General features: G+C 41.0%; 2 protein-coding genes and 1 long non-coding RNA gene across 7 annotated transcripts in view; 1 reads left to right on the forward strand and 2 right to left on the reverse strand.

Moving 5' to 3' along the window:
- ERN1 (endoplasmic reticulum to nucleus signaling 1) overlaps positions 1-1,559 on the reverse strand; it is a 33,941-nt gene extending 32,382 nt beyond the window's left edge. Inside the window, exon 1 of one of the 3 annotated variants that reach the window (XM_017739134.1) lies at positions 1,343-1,559. In XM_017739134.1, the coding sequence (XP_017594623.1) occupies positions 1,343-1,502 (160 nt within the window). In that variant the 5' untranslated portion in view covers positions 1,503-1,559. Of the gene's footprint in view, positions 1-160; positions 371-1,342 lie in introns of those variants that run through there. The other 2 variants (XM_017739135.1, XM_017739136.1) reach the window with 2 other exon arrangements.
- LOC108447891 lies at positions 1,528-2,885 on the forward strand. Its single transcript, XR_001863591.1, has 2 exons — positions 1,528-1,612; positions 1,811-2,885. It is a non-coding gene; the product is annotated as an uncharacterized LOC108447891 (long non-coding RNA).
- TEX2 (testis expressed 2) overlaps positions 2,877-18,467 on the reverse strand; it is a 39,076-nt gene continuing 23,485 nt past the window's right edge. For 2 of the 3 annotated variants that reach the window (XM_008637568.2, XM_017739132.1), the window contains 8 exons: positions 17,999-18,267; positions 16,518-16,667; positions 15,016-15,115; positions 11,900-12,032; positions 8,146-8,268; positions 6,034-6,243; positions 5,687-5,807; positions 2,877-4,873 (listed from right to left, as the gene is read on the reverse strand). In XM_008637568.2, the coding sequence (XP_008635790.1) occupies positions 4,751-4,873; positions 5,687-5,807; positions 6,034-6,243; positions 8,146-8,268; positions 11,900-12,032; positions 15,016-15,115; positions 16,518-16,667; positions 17,999-18,267 (1,229 nt within the window). In that variant the 3' untranslated portion in view covers positions 2,877-4,750. The remainder of the gene's footprint in view (positions 4,874-5,686; positions 5,808-6,033; positions 6,244-8,145; positions 8,269-11,899; positions 12,033-15,015; positions 15,116-16,517; positions 16,668-17,998; positions 18,268-18,467) is intronic. The other variant, XM_008637569.2, reaches the window with a different exon arrangement.

The following is an 18,467-nucleotide window of genomic DNA, read 5'->3' on the forward strand; positions in this document are numbered from 1 at the left end:
GGGGTGCGATGGCAGCTGGCTATTGCTGCTTTGTTTTTATGAAAAAATACCTAAATTCAGGCAGCACCAGTAGCCTCCCTCGCCCTGCACCACCCTGCCCGGAATAATTGGGTGGTCAGGCGACGGAAGAGGCTGCCCAGGGGAGGTGGAGCCACCATACCTGGAGGTGTTTGAGGCATCTGGAACTGGCAGTCGATGATATTTAATGGTTTAGGGGCTACAGTGGCAGTGCTGTGTGGACGCTTGGACTTGATGATCTTAAAGGTCTCTTCCAACCTTGATGACTCTGTGATTCTTGTTTTCCTACTGATTTTGTACTTTCAGAACAGATCAGGCCAAATTTATTTGGCATAGCTCCTGCCTTTGACAAACTCACTGTTAACCCTGTGCCTTGCAAGGCCTTAAATAAACGCAAAAAAAAAACCCAACACGCCCCTTTGAAACAAAAAAACAGGTCCAGGCTTTTCTGAACAGGTAAAAATAAACACAAAAGGTATTGAACCAAATGGAAGAAGCTTTAAACAGAAGAGAGTCAATTTAGAGTGCCTGGCAAAGGCCCAGTGTTCAGCCACCTATTTATATAACAAAGCCACTTTGTCCTTGTACATATTGTTTGATTTTTAACAGTGATATCACTAATAGAGCTGCAGGGCACATGGAATTCTGGGCATGCCATACACACACACCAGCTCCCACAGTGAGCCTGCCTTTGATGGTGGGCAGGAGATGTAATAATTACCCAGAATCACAGAATATCCTGACCTGGAAGGGACCCACGAGGATCATCGAGTTCAACTCCCGCACAGGACACCCCAACAATCCCACCTTGTGCCTCAGAGCCTTAACCTAATGATGACTTGACCTGCAAGTCAGAATACATGAAAATATGCTGCAGCTGCAAACCCTGCTGTGATTCCAGTTCTCCGATGCATTTCTTTATGGTGGCCTTGACTTTTAAGAATTTGTACCATCTGAGCACAAGCAAACCCCTAAACACACTGTGTATGCCGTGGCAGCAACAGCCTGCTACATTACAGGAGGAATTTATCAGTTGCTGTACAAACGCTGGAGTGTGCCAGATCCTAACTGGAGTTATATTCACACGAGTGTCTCCCACAGCCTCACAGGAGACAGAAAAAATAACTAAAAACGGCTGAGGTAGGAGGGGAGCCGAGCGTTGGTGAGTGCACTCTGCTCCTGGCTGCTCCCCTCAGGAACCACCTCAGCCAGCACCCGCTCTACGGGGAGAGATCTGACCGGGGCCTGAGCTTTTATATTTTTAATACTGAGCCCTATTTCTTCACAGCAACAAAACGCTAGAGCAAAGTAGAAGGAGTATTACTGTTCCTGAAAAGGCGAAAAGCTGCCTCACACGCCGGGACCGACACGAGACCACCAAGGTCCGTCAGACCTTCCGCTTGACCTCCCGACGCCGCCTCAGCGCGCCCCCCCCGCTGCCTTCGCGCAGCCCCGCCCACCTTCGCGCGCAACCACACCCGCATCAGCACGTGTCCCCGGATTCCAATTCTATTGGGCGAGGAGGGCGGGGCTGGACGTTCTATAAAGGAGAGCGCGGCGGATTCTGGGCCTCTCTTTCGGCGTGGCTGGCGAGGTGAGCAGGCTTGGGGGGAGTGCAGCGGGCAAGCGGGTGGGCGGTGAGGCCGGGCCGCGGTGATGTCTTTTGACACGTGTTAGACTGCTGACATGCATGAAGCAAAACTACTGCTGAGCGTCCCGGCTGCGTTCACCCTGCGGGGCGGCCGCGGTGTACCGCATCAATAACCTCCCCTTTTCTCTCGGTGTTTTGCAGGGCTTGTGCGGCGACCGGCTGCCGGGACCGGCGGTAAATAAAGCTGTGTCCCCCAGAACGTGTCCGGCTGGTTCTTCCGCGCGTGCCTGCACTGCCTTTGACCCGGCGGTGCCCGCCTAGCGCCGCCGGCCAAGCAGCGGTGCTACAGCGAAGCGCTTGTTAATAACTGGCGCTGCTCGGCCCGACCCGGGCGGCGCTTTTAAAAGCAAGGGACATTGTTTGCGAGCTTGCGTCACCCTTCCGGGGATACGGCGGCGGGGGGGCGCGCATTGCTCCGGATCCTGCTGCTTGCGCTTCCTGCAAGGAGGAGCCTGTTCCTGACGGGAGGGCGGTGTCGGGGCCAAAGCAGAGTCGGTTCCATGCGACTCAAGCTAGCCGACGCCACGGCCGTAGTTTTAAGTAGTTCAGGATTCAGTTGTAAAAAGGACTTAAATGGTTAGAAAAGTCCTGGGATTCCTGCCTAGCTTGTTGCAGGAGTAAAGCAGCTGGGTGAATGAGCTTGGAGCATCCAGGGCTGGGGGTCGTGTACATACATGGTGCAAAACAAAATGAGAATTTGACTACCGTGACTAAGCTGCAGCATTTTAAAGGGCCACTCTTTCTTAGATGTGTTAATACCAGGAAGTACAGCATTTTCTGTAAATACAAAAGATCTGAACAGGGATGCCAGGAGTAGGGCAGAGTCTAGGCAGACTAAGGAATAATTACCCTGAAGAGTCTCTGTGAGGTTAGCAGAAGTGGATGCATGTCTGCTCTGTTCTGTAACTGGTGGTAATCCTTTCAGTTTTGCCAGTTATGCAAACGTTTTTAAAGCATAGTTCTCATATGAATACTAACTGCTTTGGTGAAGCTTAGTTTCATGACAATAAAACTTAAATTTAGCTTTTCCTTTTAAAGCTCGGCATTGGTTAACCCTGAAGCTGTCATATGCCACAATGACCAAGTACCTGTATATAAAAGTCCATAAGGCACAGGGCATGCTCATGTTAGGAAGCTGCCTTTCTGAAGTTTTTTAAACAACTTGCACTAGATAGTGGCTAAATGCTGTAGAAATAAAATTTACTGATTTGTTCGACATGGGATAAATTTATTTAATAAAACCAAGCAGAGTGTAGTTACCCACAGTTTATGAAGTGCAATATGAGTCTTATTACATAAGTCTAAATCTGTTTACGCGTTAGTGCATCTAGTCCTTTGACTTCAGTTATTGCACATATAAATTAACTCATATAAAAGACCTGTGTACAAGACATGCAGACTTCATGAAAGGCAAATAATGCCTACAGAATCAGCAAACCCCAGAATATACACAGCCTGGAATGGTCAAGGAGGAGTTCAGGTAACAAATATAACTACTAATATTTCAATTAAAGGTAACCAAAATAGGTGTTCAAATATAGAATTAATTTTAAATATATTAAATGCTAATTTGTTTCAGGCAAGGTGCTGTTTAAAAAACCTTCAATATAATAGTTTCTTTTAGAGATGGTAAATCATCAAGTTATACATGGAAATCTTGATTTACATCAAATGTGACCACACAACATACAAAAAATTTCTTTAAAAATTACTTTAAAAAAAAATTACAGAAGGAGAGCCAAAACTCACCTTCTTTGTAAACTAAAACATTTTCTGACATCCATGAATAGTTGGCAACACTGAGTATCAGAAAAATAACCTGTGTTAAGGAGTGGATATGTAGTGTTCAAGCCTTGAATTTACTGCATACATTTAGCCTTGATTCATTACACCTGACAGAAATAAAAGCTAGTTCCCCCTTCCCCTTTAGTTTTGGCCACTAATTAGCAGAAAGAGTCTTTAATCATGATCAGCTCAAACAACTGCAATGCTTGAATTCCTATGCCACGAAGTCCAAGAAACCAATGCATAGGGGTCAAAATCTGTCAGCCACAGCTGCTTCCATGAGCACCAGGTGATGTCACGTTGGGCTGTAACTGAGGATTCGGGCCCATGCTTTGGGTGTAAACACAGTGCAATGGAAAAGACTCACAGCAACAAACTCCTGTCAGAACTTGGTGTTCCATCACAGCAAGAGCCTCTATGCACAGTTAGGTTACTACTTCTGGAGATGTGCAGTGTTGACACTTGGTGTGTGTGCTCATGTCTTTATAAACATTCAGAATTAATCAGGAACCAAGGTGATTGTACCTCACTATAAGGCGGCTTGCTATGGTTTGGTCTCATGGCTTTACCAACTTTTTTTCCTCATTTACAAAAATCTGACAGTCCCACCTTCATTGATAGTTGTGTGTTCTATGGCTACTTGCTTCCCAAAAAAAGCACAATTTCTGTATGAAAAAAAGTAATGTGTATATAGCACACTGAATCACAATATTACCTATACATCCAATTTACATTCTTTTATCCTGAAAGCATTTCATATTTTGATTGCTTGACACAAGCTATTGACTGCAGAAGTGAAAGAACATAAAACAGTTCATTCTACACCTCCAACTGCCTGAGAAAGAAAAATATTCTTCCAGTTTCATAAATTAATTCCTTATTTAGGATTTTTCCCATTTGGCATGCAGTTCCTTTTGCTGCCACACAACTTTTCAATGCTTTAATGCGTATTAACAGAGCATGAAAACAAGCTGAACTAAAGGTGCATTGACAAGCTCCTTGATCTATTACATTTGAGTTCCTCCTCCCTCCCCCCAAGAACAGGTCACCTCAGCCTCCCAGTTAAAATCCTGATGGCAGCCAGTACAAAAATAAATCAACGGCTTAATGGAATGGAACTTCATGTAGCTGAAGTACATGGGAACAATAACCAGGCAAGTGAGCACACAGGAGCAGGGATAGGCAGTCCTTGGGAGGGGGGAGAGTGGCACAAGTTAAGGATGAGAACTACAGCACAGTTTATAGAACCATGAGAGAAACTTTTATAATACTGTAAACTGCAAGAGTCTTCACATGTCATGGCTGATCAGAGGCCTCTGTGCTCAGATCTTGAGGAAGGCATGTGGAGGAGCGGGGATCCATGGCTGAGTGCATTAAAGGAATATAGACATCATCCATGTTTGGCATGACAAAGATTTTCTGGGAAAAAGATGCAATTAAATCAAGTTACATTTCATATGTCACTTGAAACCTTAGTCTTCCAATTTTAGTTTAAAAAATGCAACAAATTTACAGATAAAAGGTTCTTGAGCTCAGTGTTGTTTGAGTCAGTGCAGCACCCATTAACTGAAGCCATTTTGTGGTGTTACAGTTGTAAATGAAACTCAGAAATACGAATATTCATTCAATTAAAATGGCACTACAGGAAACATCACCAACTTTTCCTAATTGCTTTCTCAGCTCTTACCCATCCATGTACTTTCAAACTGCACTTTTAGTAAAATAACTGGTTTTGATTTCTGCTTGATTGTATAAGTTGGAGTCCAGAATCAAGCTGGTCACTATTCCTATCCTACATGTATTTGGAGGGGGCTTTTTCCTTTTTGCACTGTGGTCAACGTGATTTTTAAAAAATTACTTTAAAGGAAGTAGTAAGAGGAAGTAGTGCCTTATCTGTTCTTAATTTTAGGCAACAGTTTGGCCCTCTATCATCTAAGAATATGTAGGATCATGTTCTTATTTGAGTACTACAAATTTTACCACGGTACCTATTTCAAAGAAATGTCATTTTCATCTCTAAAACAGATTTCCACCCAGGGCTACACAGAATCTTGAGACCATCCCAGCAGTCAGTTTCAACTAAGTTCTCAACATCCATCCCACTGACTGGGAGCAGTGGACGACATGACTAGTTATACATTAAATATGGGACATGTGAAAATTAAACACCTCACCCCTTTAACTGGGGTTAATGAGTATCATCAAGGAAAGGCAAATGTAAAGGAAACACACCTGGAACTCCTGTTCCAGTTTCCTTGCTATCCAGTCTGTTACATGAACCAGAGTCACTTCTCTCTCACCAAGTTTTGGCCGCGCTTTTAACTCCAGGTAGGGAGGCCTTCGGAAGCCGTACCTTGGGAGAGAACACAGAGCAGGATTTATTACAGACACCCCAGCAAATCAAGTACTTAAACCTGTAACAATTTTCTCTTAATAATAGTTCTGACCTCAGTTACAACTAATTTGTATTGCACCTTGCCCAGAACCCACTTGAGCCAGGCTTTACCTTTTTTCTTAGCTGCAACCCCTCGGGTAGCACACCTGAAACATTGCCCAGCTCTGCTCTGAGCTCCTCTTACCATATTCTGTCAGTGGGTGGAGGTGGAATGTTAATCACTAGTGTTCCTCTGCACTCCTGTACTTCAACTGTTAGCAGCAATGGAGTATTGGAGACCTCTTCAATTTTCTTCTTAATAAACTCAGTCTCTGTTGCTTTCTGAAAGTATTTTGACTTCGTAATTTTATCCACAATTCTCATGATTTTACTTGTCCGATGTCCTCCAACATACCTTTACATAGAGAATAGAAAAAGGATATCAAGATAACTTTCTTAAACCTATTTGCTAAGACAGACATGGATTTTCTATTCAATCATTGAAGCTTTTGATACAAAAATTCTGAACAGATACTTGGCCAAGCAGTACATCCCAGAGCCTGCACCCAGCAGCTGTAGTCTGGCAGCTACAAGTGTCTGGCAGAAACTCTGTTCAGTCTGAACACTCCTTCCCAGATGGCACTGGAAACGCAGCATTTTTTAAAACTGCAAATACACTTATATCATTTATGCCAGCAAGCTGGCATGAGAAGTGACTACTTGTCTACTACCATTCCAAAAAAATTGTCGAGACACTGATGCACTAAGACTTGCACGAATCATCAGCATAGAAGGCCCAACTAATTATTTAACTGTGTGCGCTGAACAAAAAGTTTTTAGTTTTAACCTTAAAATTTTAACCTTAAAAACCATAGCATTTTCGAGTATAAGGATGCTGAAAAAGAGGAGGAAAACGGTTTTGGCAGTGGGTGGAATGATATTCCAAAAATGGTTAACTATGACTGCAAAAAGTGGGCTTTTCCTGGCAATTGTCAGACAGCATTCCTGGCTTTTGAAACAGATGCTTTAAGGACTGAATGTTTTTTCTCACCCCTATCTCATGTTGGAAATATACACTCCAAAAATAGCACATTTGGTATTTTCCACACACTATATCATGTCTAATTGTGGCTCTTGTGTTATGTAGCAGAGATAATCTTCCTAAGGAAATGACATTTTCCTATCCAGGGAAAAAATATTATCATTCTTACACAGACTTACAGAGTTTTGTCCTTAGCATGACACAGGAGAAAAAAATGTTCAGCTGATATAAAAAGGGTAAATAAATTTCAATTATGGGATGTTATACTAGCTGTATCTTTACCCAGAGAAAGAAGTTACTCTCTCATCAGATTTTATAGTGGTAGTAATGCAGATTTTTAATAATAAGATGTAAGAAAATGTTTTCAGTATTTTACATTAAGATTCTTCGTGTTCTCTCTTTGTCCTCTTGATAAAGAATTCTGTACATGATCTATGAATTTGCAGAAGATATGAAATGCATCAATTGCAGTAATTCAAACAACTCTTCACACAATTTTCAAAAGCGTTTAGGAGTAAAACGCTAAAATTCCCTGGAACATTTTGAATAAGTCATGAGTCTTCTGGTACATTCACTGTAAAAATCACTTAGATATGTTCAGACATAGAAAACATTGTGATTGTCTCAGACATTCTGGGCTGACTACAGTTTTCTCATTGCATGGTATAATTGCAATCAGATGCAGAAAGCAAAAAATCAGAACAGCAACCGAAACAAGGAATGATGTGACATCGCTGATGTTGGGAAATTTTCTTTGAAATCTGTCCACAGCATCAGAGGGCAGTATTGCACAGCGCAGACACATGAAGTCCTCAAGGAGAAAAAAAAAACCTAACACAAAACTGAGCAAGAAAAATAGGCTTGAGTAACAGTTGTTTTCTTAAAGAAAAGAAAATGGAACACTGGAAATAAAGGATCGGCAGGATCAGTGCGGGGATAATACTGCATAGAGAGGGTTTCAAGTTTTCACACAAAATCCTGTTCTTGGCTCTGCTACCAGGCAGGACATGCTGGTGAAAGTCCCCAGAACTTCTCTGGCCTCCCAGCAATCCAGTAGTGAAGGGACTGGAAGGTGCCCAGTGGAGCTTGGAGCAGTCCCTGCAGGGCTGGGGTGAACAGGGCTCCACTGCTGCCCTCTGCCCTGGAAATGGGCAACTGGGGTTGCTTCATTGCTTGGATATACTCACACTCTGCCATCCTGGGGGACAAAGTGCATCACAGGACTGACACCAGGTATCAGGTGTGGGGGGAGGGAAGGATTAACAAACATCTCACCCTTCTCCTCCTGGGGTCACCTGCTTCTCTCCTGCCAGCTCAGGAGCATCATCTTCCTCTGAAGACCCAGCGCTGGAGGATTCCTCATCACTGTCTGCAAGACAATATGCCCTTGGCCTGAAACTGAAACAATGCAATTTTCCAGGTCAAATGTAATATCCTTAAATAGCTATTCATACTGTACAGCTTTGGCTGACATTACAGGTCTCTGAACTGTCCCCTCCCCTCTTTTATAAATGCTATCTAAAAGAACAAAATCAAACCCACTCTCAAGTCAGTCTGTCAGAATCAGCTTTCAAAACAGAAAATCTGTTTTCCCCAGTGGAACATAATCCTTCATGAAAGAGGCTGGCATGGGGGTGGCTATTCTACAAATTCAAATCAAATGTGGAGATTATTCAAAATACATTTGGAAGCATCTCTGTTGCTGCTCGTGGTTTTCCATTATTTGAGCAGAATTAGGGTTGGACAAGTCATTTTGTTTGAATGCCATGGGGAAAAAAGTAAAGTAATAAGTGCTGCCCTTTGGGTACAAAATACCACACAGTAGTAACTAATTCCTAGACTTAAACTGTGGAAGAATTTATGTACACAATCACAAGAAAAATTTCAAATCTTTTAAACAGATTTAAATCAGAGAAGGATACAGTGGATACACTTTAGTATTAACAGATCTCACTGAATGCAAGAGCTTGAAGGAGTTACACAACACAGGCTTCACAAGCACATGGCTTTCACCCTAGGGACTATACCCAGGACTGTAATACTCTACAGCACGTTCAGAATACAGTTTATAGCTGTGTCTTCTTTCTTTTTGTGTGCATGTGTGTTCTTGGAAATGTTTTTGAAGCATTAATAGCCTCACGCAGGGCATGGATTGAGGCCACTGCCTGTTATTCTGTACACAGAACAAACTGGTAGTTGCTGCATGAAGTCCTGATGTAAAGGGACAGGTCAGGTGCAACTCCTTCCCAACTGGAGCAGTGATCCCAGGTCCTGTCTACACTGAAGAACTTCCTACCCAGGCTACGGGATTAGAATCACAAACCTTCCTATCCAGAGCACCATTTTGTATGTGCAGAGGAGTGAAGGAGCAAAGCAAACTGAGCCACCTCCTTGAGGATGTGGGGGTGGCGGGTGGTGCCTGTCACTGGCCCAAATAGCAACACTGGAGCTGTTTCTCACAGAAATTCAGTTTTAGGTCAGATTCAAACTACACGTTTTCTACCAGGGTGTGACCTCACTTCTCTTTTCTGTGCACGCTGTAGCACCCAACTCAAAGCATGCCCAGGGCATTCTCAGGGCTTTCAAAGGTGTCACCTTCTTATAAGGAAGTTTTTTATTTCCTGGTTATAGGGGTCCTCTGAAGTGCCTCACAAGCACCAAGTGGGTCAGGCCACAGGATTTCCTCGCATTAAACAAAGCAACAATAAATAAGCTTGAGTGAGATTTCAGGGAGCTCTGTATACAATGGACCATTTATATGGCACAAACATTGGCAGAAAAAAAAAAAAAATCACTTTGGAGCTACTGTATTGTTCCTGTAAAGATTGCACAATATTTTATGAATTGCCATTTGTCAGTTTGTTTTTATGTGGTTCAACACAGCCAAAAGGACTGATGGGGTAAGAAGCCGCAATAACTTTGAGTTAACCTGCCTGCTTTTGCCTCATCTCCTGTTTAGCAGAATCTGTAATGTATTAATTTTATAAAATTGGCAATTAAACAGTTTCCCACCCTTTCTGAGAGCAGCATCTTCCTGAGAGGGCATGCAAGACAGCATTACCAGACTGTGTCTCAGCACACTTCACTTCTATTTCAAACAGCAAGTGCAACAGTGACCCATTTGTCTCGCTTTACACTGACAACAGCCACAGACAGTTAAACCCCAGAGCTGTTTCCCCCCGCCTCCTCTCTCTGGATGAGTAAGTGCCTTTCTCACACCACTTTGTGGTTACTGCATCTCAAGCGATGGTTTGTTCTGAGCTCTTAAGGGCCAGAAATGAGCTCAGCAATCAACACACATCACTTACTGACAACATGACCATGGATGCAAACACATGCAGAGTAATTTGATTTGTCACAGCAATTGTCAACTGATAATTTAAAAAGCCAGTAGAATTAAAATTAACTAACACATTGGAATGCATAGATGAGAATCAAACTGTTCTATACTCTTCAGTCCTCAATTTATTTAATATCCACTTTGTTTAAGGAAAAAAACCAAACAAACAAGTAACCAAAAAACCCTCACCCAAACTAGAATACATTAGACCGCTCTTTATGTAAAGCTGGTACCTGGTCCTGAGCTTTGAAACATCCCAGGCCCTGCGCAGGGAGCAATGCAGTTAATGCTGATACCTTCAAGTAATCGGTTGCTTGGCTACAGGCAGTTAAATCTGCCTTGCTGGGGGGCCTATTGCTCAGCCAGCAGCAACCTGATTTTTAAATATGAAACCAGTGTGTTCACTAATTATTTCTGAGGCTGTTCCTGCACTGAACAGATATGAAAATACACAAAGAAAATCCTGAAGGGGTGGGGAAGAAAAGCAAGAATTTGATTTGTCTAGACATTTCCTCCTCTATCCCCCATTTTTTGGGCAGGCAGGATTAAAGGGATTTTGAAAAATTCACACCTACCAGTTATACCGATGTAAATTGAGAAATATTTATTTCAAGCAGTGACAACAACAATCTAGGTTGATTTTAAATCCTCTGAATTTTGACCAGTGTATGAGATCATTCAGCCATTAGTTTTTTTCACGTTTATTTTCTTGTCATGACTGCACTGAAATATAGTGCTGCTGTAAGTATCACTTCAAGATATCTCAGAATAAATGGTCAGAGCTACGACATGAGTATACAAAGCATCTAGTATCTTAATTGTGAAAGACCATACCATTTTGTTCATAGCTAAACAAATGGCCAGATTTAGAGACTATTTTCTTGATTTGTAGGCAGTGGTTGTCTATTAAATCAGAGACCACCTACTGTTCAGGGACTGCAGATTTCTTAAGTACAAAGAGAATACAGCACCAGAAAAATGGACACTCCACAGCTGGGAGTGGATCCATCCAGGGATGGGTATTTGAGAGGTGCCACTCACTAGATTAACACAAGTGGACAGATGGGTGACATTGAAACATCGCAAAAATGAGAGGGAAAGCACAAATACAAAGGAGGTAAGTCACTGTATGGTGTTTTCTAATTAGTTCATCTACATAAGGCATTTCACTTAGACATAGCAGGCAAACAGAAGATGGCTATGAGGAAAAATAAAGACTAAAGCAGGAAAGCGATTACTCCCACAATGCAAAAACGCCATTGAAAAAGTCTTTACATAACAGTTAGAGTCTATTTATATTGTATACTACTTCATGTTTTCCAGTTGTAGCTGTACCATGCAGCAGTAGCCTGTTACATGTGTCTATTTCTGCATGTATGTATTTCCAGTATCTGAGTTTTATCTGGCTAAACCCCAAATCATGCATAAGACAAAACTAAATTTTAGTCACAGGACATTTTAAAATCCTACTGAAATATATATAAAAGATAATTGTACCACAGAAGCCTTTTATTAAGATGATTCTCAATAGTGCAACCAAACAATAAAGTTGCACGGAAAAGCCACGTTCCACACCCACTTGTATGAAACATCCCCAAAACTCCCTTCAATCTACTGCAGAGCCAGAGCTGCAAATGTACAAGGAAAATCCCAGCTTTTCACAATGAAAGCACCACTGCCGTCCCTTACCCTTCCTTGCCAATCTCGCCAACCTTAAGTGCTTCACCAAGAGGCTCTTTACCAAGTTTGGTCAAGTTCATCTTGGTCTCTAGGGTCATTAGAAAAGATCCATTGTAGTACATTTCCAAATCAATCCATAGTCCTAGAATAAACAATAGAAAATATGCCACTTTAAGAGCAATCACAAAACAAGCTTTCTGATCACATTAAGCTCATGGAACAAAGCCAGATACAAATCCAAGACACACTGAAAGAGAGCGGTGAGTACAGCTAATGGTCTAAAAAAAAATTACGGTGATTTACACACACCTAAACTGCTTAAGAGATCTGAAATGAGATAAAGGAAATAGAATACCATCCGGGATTCACTTCGAAACTATTTACAGCATTGCTCCAAGCCAACCTGTAATGGGGACACTCCTCTACATCACTGATGCTGTCCAAGTGAAGCACAACTTAAAATCCCAGAGCAATATTGCTTCTCTCACAGCACAGCCTGCAGCCTCTTGTTTTGCCAGTGGTATATTGAAGAACTGTGACAAGGTTCCCTCAGTAACTGAGCTACAGGCATTCTTTTATGATTCACAGTAAACAGGGTCATTACTTAGACAATTCTAGACATGCAATATTAAGTTAAATCCTATTGTCTGTGCCAACTATTTGCTTTTTGCAGTCTCCAAAAGAATTGCCTTGGGAATACTTTAAGATTAGCTCGTGCCTTTTAAGTGACACCCTGCACCAAAGCTGTAGGTATTTGTGATCCAGAGATTGGAACACAGATGCCACTAAACAGAGATTATGTATCTTCCTTTTCCAGATACTGCAGCTGCACAAAACATTCCCTCACCAGTACCCGGCACATCAACTACTGACCCATTCCACTTTTATTTACTTATTTGGAAGCAATTAATGGTGAATAAAACTGAAACCAGGACAAATAGTAACTACTCTTTGTGTTTTATTGATCTGGAAAAGTCACACTTTATCAGTTAAAGAACTACTGTTTTCTTTTCTGCAAAAACATATCCATATCATAATCCCACCCATTTGTGATAACAGAAATACAGGCAGCTCCCGAAGACCTAGTCACTGACACCCTGTGAGGTTACATGCTGGAAGCAGGATGAAGGCAAGCTGGTGCTTTACTAACCCAAATAACTCTTTTCCATCACAGTTTTTCTAACACTATTCTAAAAACAAAACACGAACTCAAACACAAGCTTATAAAGATTTCTCCTCTTTACAGTAGATCAGTAAGATCATAAAAAACAAGACAACAGCTACACAGACTTTTTGGATAATCAGTGAGCCAGCAGGATTCAATCATCAATGTTATTTTAACAGTAGATCAAATTAAGCAAAGGATGCCATTACTGAGAGGGAAAATTCCTTCTGACCAGAAAATGTTCATATGCTTTTTCCAGGGGGGGAAAAGGGACGGAGAGGAGTGAAGAACTGGGCAGATGGTATAATTTATTCCATCTTCTGGTTGCCTAGCCTTGACAGAATTACAGTAAAAGCTATAGCATATGCTGTCACCCAAGCAGGACTGTATTACCAGAAACAAGATCTTTTTCTAACATTGTCTGTTAACAAATTTAGTTATTTTGAGAAGGCATATAGTAAAAAAAGTATTTTCCTTGTAACCAAGCACTGGTAAAAAAGAGTAAGAATGAAACAAAGCACATCACAATTAGTAACTGCAATAAAGCCTCAAAAAGGCTACCTCAAACACTTATTTAAAAAAACCCAAAACTTAGAAGTGTTCATTCTGGATACTGCCCTGAAACTTTAGGGGTTTTTTTCCCCATATTCCCCAATAAACCAAGTCGTTTATCCATAGATCAACTTACCAAGAAATACATTTATTGTTATTTATTGAAAACAAGCATTTCCAATTATCATCCCCTTGTTTATACCCTTTTAATATAATAAGAGAACCAGTTCTTCCAGTAATTATTCACTGCAAACTCTATTCACTCTTAAAAACTCTAAAGAGTTCACATGTCATTCAACAGTATGGAAGAAGTCAAAATGATTAGAAATCCTACCATAAATGTTTGCTTGTCACAGTTTAACTGAACAAGAAACTGAAGGAACTAATTGATCTCACTGCTGTTTCAGTAATTACTTGAAGCCAAGTGTTCAGTCTCCTAAATCCCATCTCATGACTTAGAACTACAGTCTTTGGTTACAAAAGTTACAAGAACAGAGATAGAATTCAAAAAATGTTTAAATCAAGGCAAAGGGAAACACACTGAAAAGAACCCTGAAAGGAAAGCCTGATTAAAAAGAAACCATGAAATCACTTAACAAGAAACACACATGTAAAGATTTTTTAAAGTTTTCCTTTGTTCCCTAACTCAAAATAAAACTTCTACCAGTGGTGCAGCCACTCTACTGAGAACACTGGAGGACTTCTTAAGTACTGTGAAGAACCTGCTGTCCCACACAGGAAGCATAAGGCAAGAAGCAGCAATATGTTTTAGTTCCCCAAATACTGACTGCACTCCACCTATTCCATCTATTCAATTATTATTTCTCTGAAAAAGACAGATTTTGTTCCTCATGACAACAAAACAGTTTTCTCTTTCCAAACATGCTTTGTTTATAAAGCTCAGTGGAAAATATTCTTTGGAAAAGTTGAGAGCAAAGTACCCAGTGTTTTATAGATAAGGCTTTTCCCCAAAGAGTTGCAAGTCTCAAGCAGATAAAGGCAAACAATAGCATTTGGATACAACAGGCAGCATTAACTAATGTACATCCAAGAAGATTTTAATAATTCCCCAAAGTCTGTTTCATTCAGTTTTATGAGGGAAAGGTTAGCACTTACTATCCTCATGCTTTTAGTCAGTGATTTGCGTGGCATGAAGTTTTTAGTATTAAAGTCTGCATCTCCGTTGCATGCAAATTTTAGTTTAGTTCCGTAATTATTTCCTATGGAAAGACACAATCACAATTCCATATATACAGAACTACATTTACACCAAGCCTGAGATAAAGACCCCTGAGTATCTCAGAAAAAGCTCTTATTAAATGTACCTAAAACATCCACAAGATAAACAGATCAAAATTCTGTTCTCCACAGATACAAAGGCAAAACCAGAAGGCTTTTTGTATTTTACCTCTGTGATCAATAGAAGGTTTGAAGGCTTGAAGGATCTTGGGCACTGCTATCCCCATGTCAAGCTCAGTCAGAGTCAGCTCATTCATGAAGTAGGGCAGCTAAAAGGACAGAATATAAAAAGTCAAATACATGTCATGGAACTAAATACCAGTTTCCCGAGAGAAGAAAGGTCATTAAACTTAAGGTCATTAAGACTGAGCTGAAGTGCCACCAGTGAAAGAACACGAACATAATTACACAAATTTCTTACTATTCTAGAATTTCACCGTTTCCAGTTTAAAAACTTTTTAGGGAGAGATTGGGCATCTGTATTGAAGTTAAGATGCTGACCTTAAACTTCCAGCATGCTTTTTAGTCAAAGTATGTAAAAAAACTCAAGAATTAAGTGTAAATCCTATTTCACTGTGAATAAAAATCAAAGACTTCTTTGAATTTTAACTTCAGTCACATATTTTATCATTGGTTTTATCAACGTCTCAGCTTCTTTTATCTTTGGCAAATTCTTTCACAGAACATTACATTTTAAATCTGTGTAATTGTTTTAGTAAAATAGAGGCACAGAATCATGATGATTTGGGTATCTATTCACTTAAATATTTCTAATTGATAGAAAATATATCTCCTGTGAACAGACACTGCTTTAACGCATCAAAAATACATCCAGTCCCCATTCCCAGTCTTTCCACTTAAAATGTTTCCAATGAGATGTCTGGGTACTCTGCTGTCACAACTGTGGAAGCAGACAGGGCAGAATTAGGCTACTGGTTATTTCCCAGAGCAAAGGCACCACTGTCTCACAGCTGGTGCTGGCAGCTAAATTTCTGAGCTTTTGTCAGCAAAACAACAACTTCCTTTGCCTTTAGGTTTGTCAGCAAGGCAACAACTTCCTTTGCCTTTAGGAACAGGTGAACTCCTCCCCAAACACTAGGAGCTGAAGGCCTGTGATGAACTGCTGTTCAGAAGGGTTACAGGAAGGCAAGGGGAAGATGGAGAAGTCACTCAAAAGCATCACTCCTCCCCTCACCCTTGAGGTGGTGCAGCTAATGGAAGCTGTGTCCTGTCACCCCACAGAGTTTTTCCTGTAACTATTGCTCCCACTTCTCCTGAAAGTAGTTTATGTCTGAAGTTAACAGGAACACATTACAGTTCTGGTTCCCTGACGTCCTCCACCTTAAAAGCAATCCACTATTTCCCAAAGCAGATTTCCTCATTTATATGCAGTTCTATTTATCCCTAATGTAAGTACAGTAATACTTCTAATTTTTACATAAAAATTTGACAGATACGATTAGCTAATCCAGCTGTAGTTCATTTTAAACAGAAGCAGCAAAGTTAACATGCTGAGATCCATCAGAAACTGAACTGGAATTCTGTAGCACATTTATTGTCTTTTACATATAAGTGTGAAATAAGTCTTCCTTGTACCATTTTAAAACTCAAAGATCATGTGTTTCATTTCCTTTACAAGGAGTGTATAATGCATGTCTCCAGATCAGATACCTTTATTTTGCTAAGTTTCATTTGGATCTTCTTTGACACTAGATCAGACCAATACTTCTCTCCTAAAAAATCCCAAAATATTCTTCCGAGCAGAGCATTCACCCAGACCTCCTGTTCTTCTTCTTCAGCTTCCACGTTGGCATCTGTCAACTGAAAACATAAAGCAGGTTATACAGCCCTATAAATTTTATAAAATAAGGACAGAAAAGGCCTGATTTACATGTAAAGTTCAGTGTTAAGAGCCTGGGTCAGCTTAGAACACCAAATGCTCAGCACAGGGAGCAGCTTTACAAATGCATCAGCTGGGCTGCTACGAGCCTGTCATCATCCTGATGTGCAGCAGAGGGAATGAGACCACACAGATATAGACTGACCTCTGGCAATGAAATGAGAAACTTGTATGTAACTTAACCTCTGGCAGAAAAAGCAGATAAAACCCAGAGTGGGCAGACTTAGAAATGTGTTTGCAGTAAAAGATACTCTCTTCCCAGTCAGATCTGGAAGAACAGGTTCTCTACTCTACTGTTTACTTCATCAAAAAATTGGAAAGCAAGACCCGATCTTACATCCTTAAATATAGTTTGTAAACGCCACAAATAGATGATAAACACAGTACATGAAAACACACTCCTCCTTCCAATGTTTGTATACAGTATTCAGGAAACTATATTGTTCCCTCTGCTGCATTAAAGGTTTTGTTTACAGTCCAAGAGAATTGTCTTGGTTTCCTTGAGAACCATCTTGAAACACCTGGAAATATTATACATTCAGATGCTGCATCACTGACTACACACACAAAAGCCATGGCAGCTGAAATAATTTTGGGTGTGTACACACACTACCATGAAAAAACAGGAAGTTTTCATGAAGGAAACACAACACATGAAGTGCCCGCAATGACAGAAGAATTTACCACCCGTCATTACTCCAAGCAGAACTCCTGAAGCCAGCAGAAAGGCAGTACTTTCTAAGACAGGCAGGTAGATGCTACAGTTCTGAACATCATCTCTTGGCAGCAACTGCTTATAAGGGCTGCAGCCTGGCTCTGCCAGGACGGCTGGGTGAGGAGCCTCTGCTCTGATGCAGGTTCCCTGCCAGCAGTGCTCATCTATTTATAGAATGACTTCTGACACGTGCCAGATTCAGCAGCAAATTCATCACAGCTTCAGGAGTTGTTGGGGGTTAGAATATGTCTTCCTGGGGGAACACAAGATGTGTTTATTCATATGCTACACCACCATGGCCTCCTACTCACTTTTCTGGGCAACGTGTGAAAGTCTGGAAACAAAGATGCAAGATATGAATTATAGCTTTTAAACAAACAGTGGTCATGCTTAACATTAAAGATCTGTTTATTAAGAGTGTTGTACTTAGTATTAAGGTTCTGTTTACTGAGAGTGACTCAAATGCAGTACAGGAGGCCAAAGGATTAGTAAGAGCTACAGACCTTGTTCACCATTCCTTTAGAGCACAAGTATTACCTTTTTCACAGCTGTAGGGCTGCTGTCTGCACTGAAGACTGGACTACCTGAAGGGCTTTTCTTTTCTTGTGGAACACACTTTGCCATATAAATATTGTAGTCCAGAAGCATTTTCTGCCTCACATTGCCAGCCAGGTCCTTGTGCTTTGGCTGGGATGTGATTTCTTCTGCACTTCCCTTGCTGCTGCTCCGGCTGTGTGTGAGAACTCCAGACTGACTATCACTTCTACTGTGTGCTGGCAGCACCCCTAAATTCAAAGGAATAGTACCTGTTCAACAGAGAATAAATCTGACAGCCAAATACCACAGTGTATCATCAAACTTTAAAGGAACACATTTATTCCGCAGCTATTTCTCCTGAAAAAAGACCAGCATGGTGCTTTCTTATTTTAAAGGCTAAAAGTAAATTCCACTGCTGCGTGTTTAGGTGGTCCTAAACCCAAATTAGCCAATATTTGCTATGATTCAG

This window comes from Corvus brachyrhynchos, unplaced genomic scaffold (genome assembly GCF_000691975.1).
Source record: "Corvus brachyrhynchos isolate BGI_N302 unplaced genomic scaffold, ASM69197v1 scaffold407, whole genome shotgun sequence".
NCBI lineage: Eukaryota > Metazoa > Chordata > Aves > Passeriformes > Corvidae > Corvus > Corvus brachyrhynchos.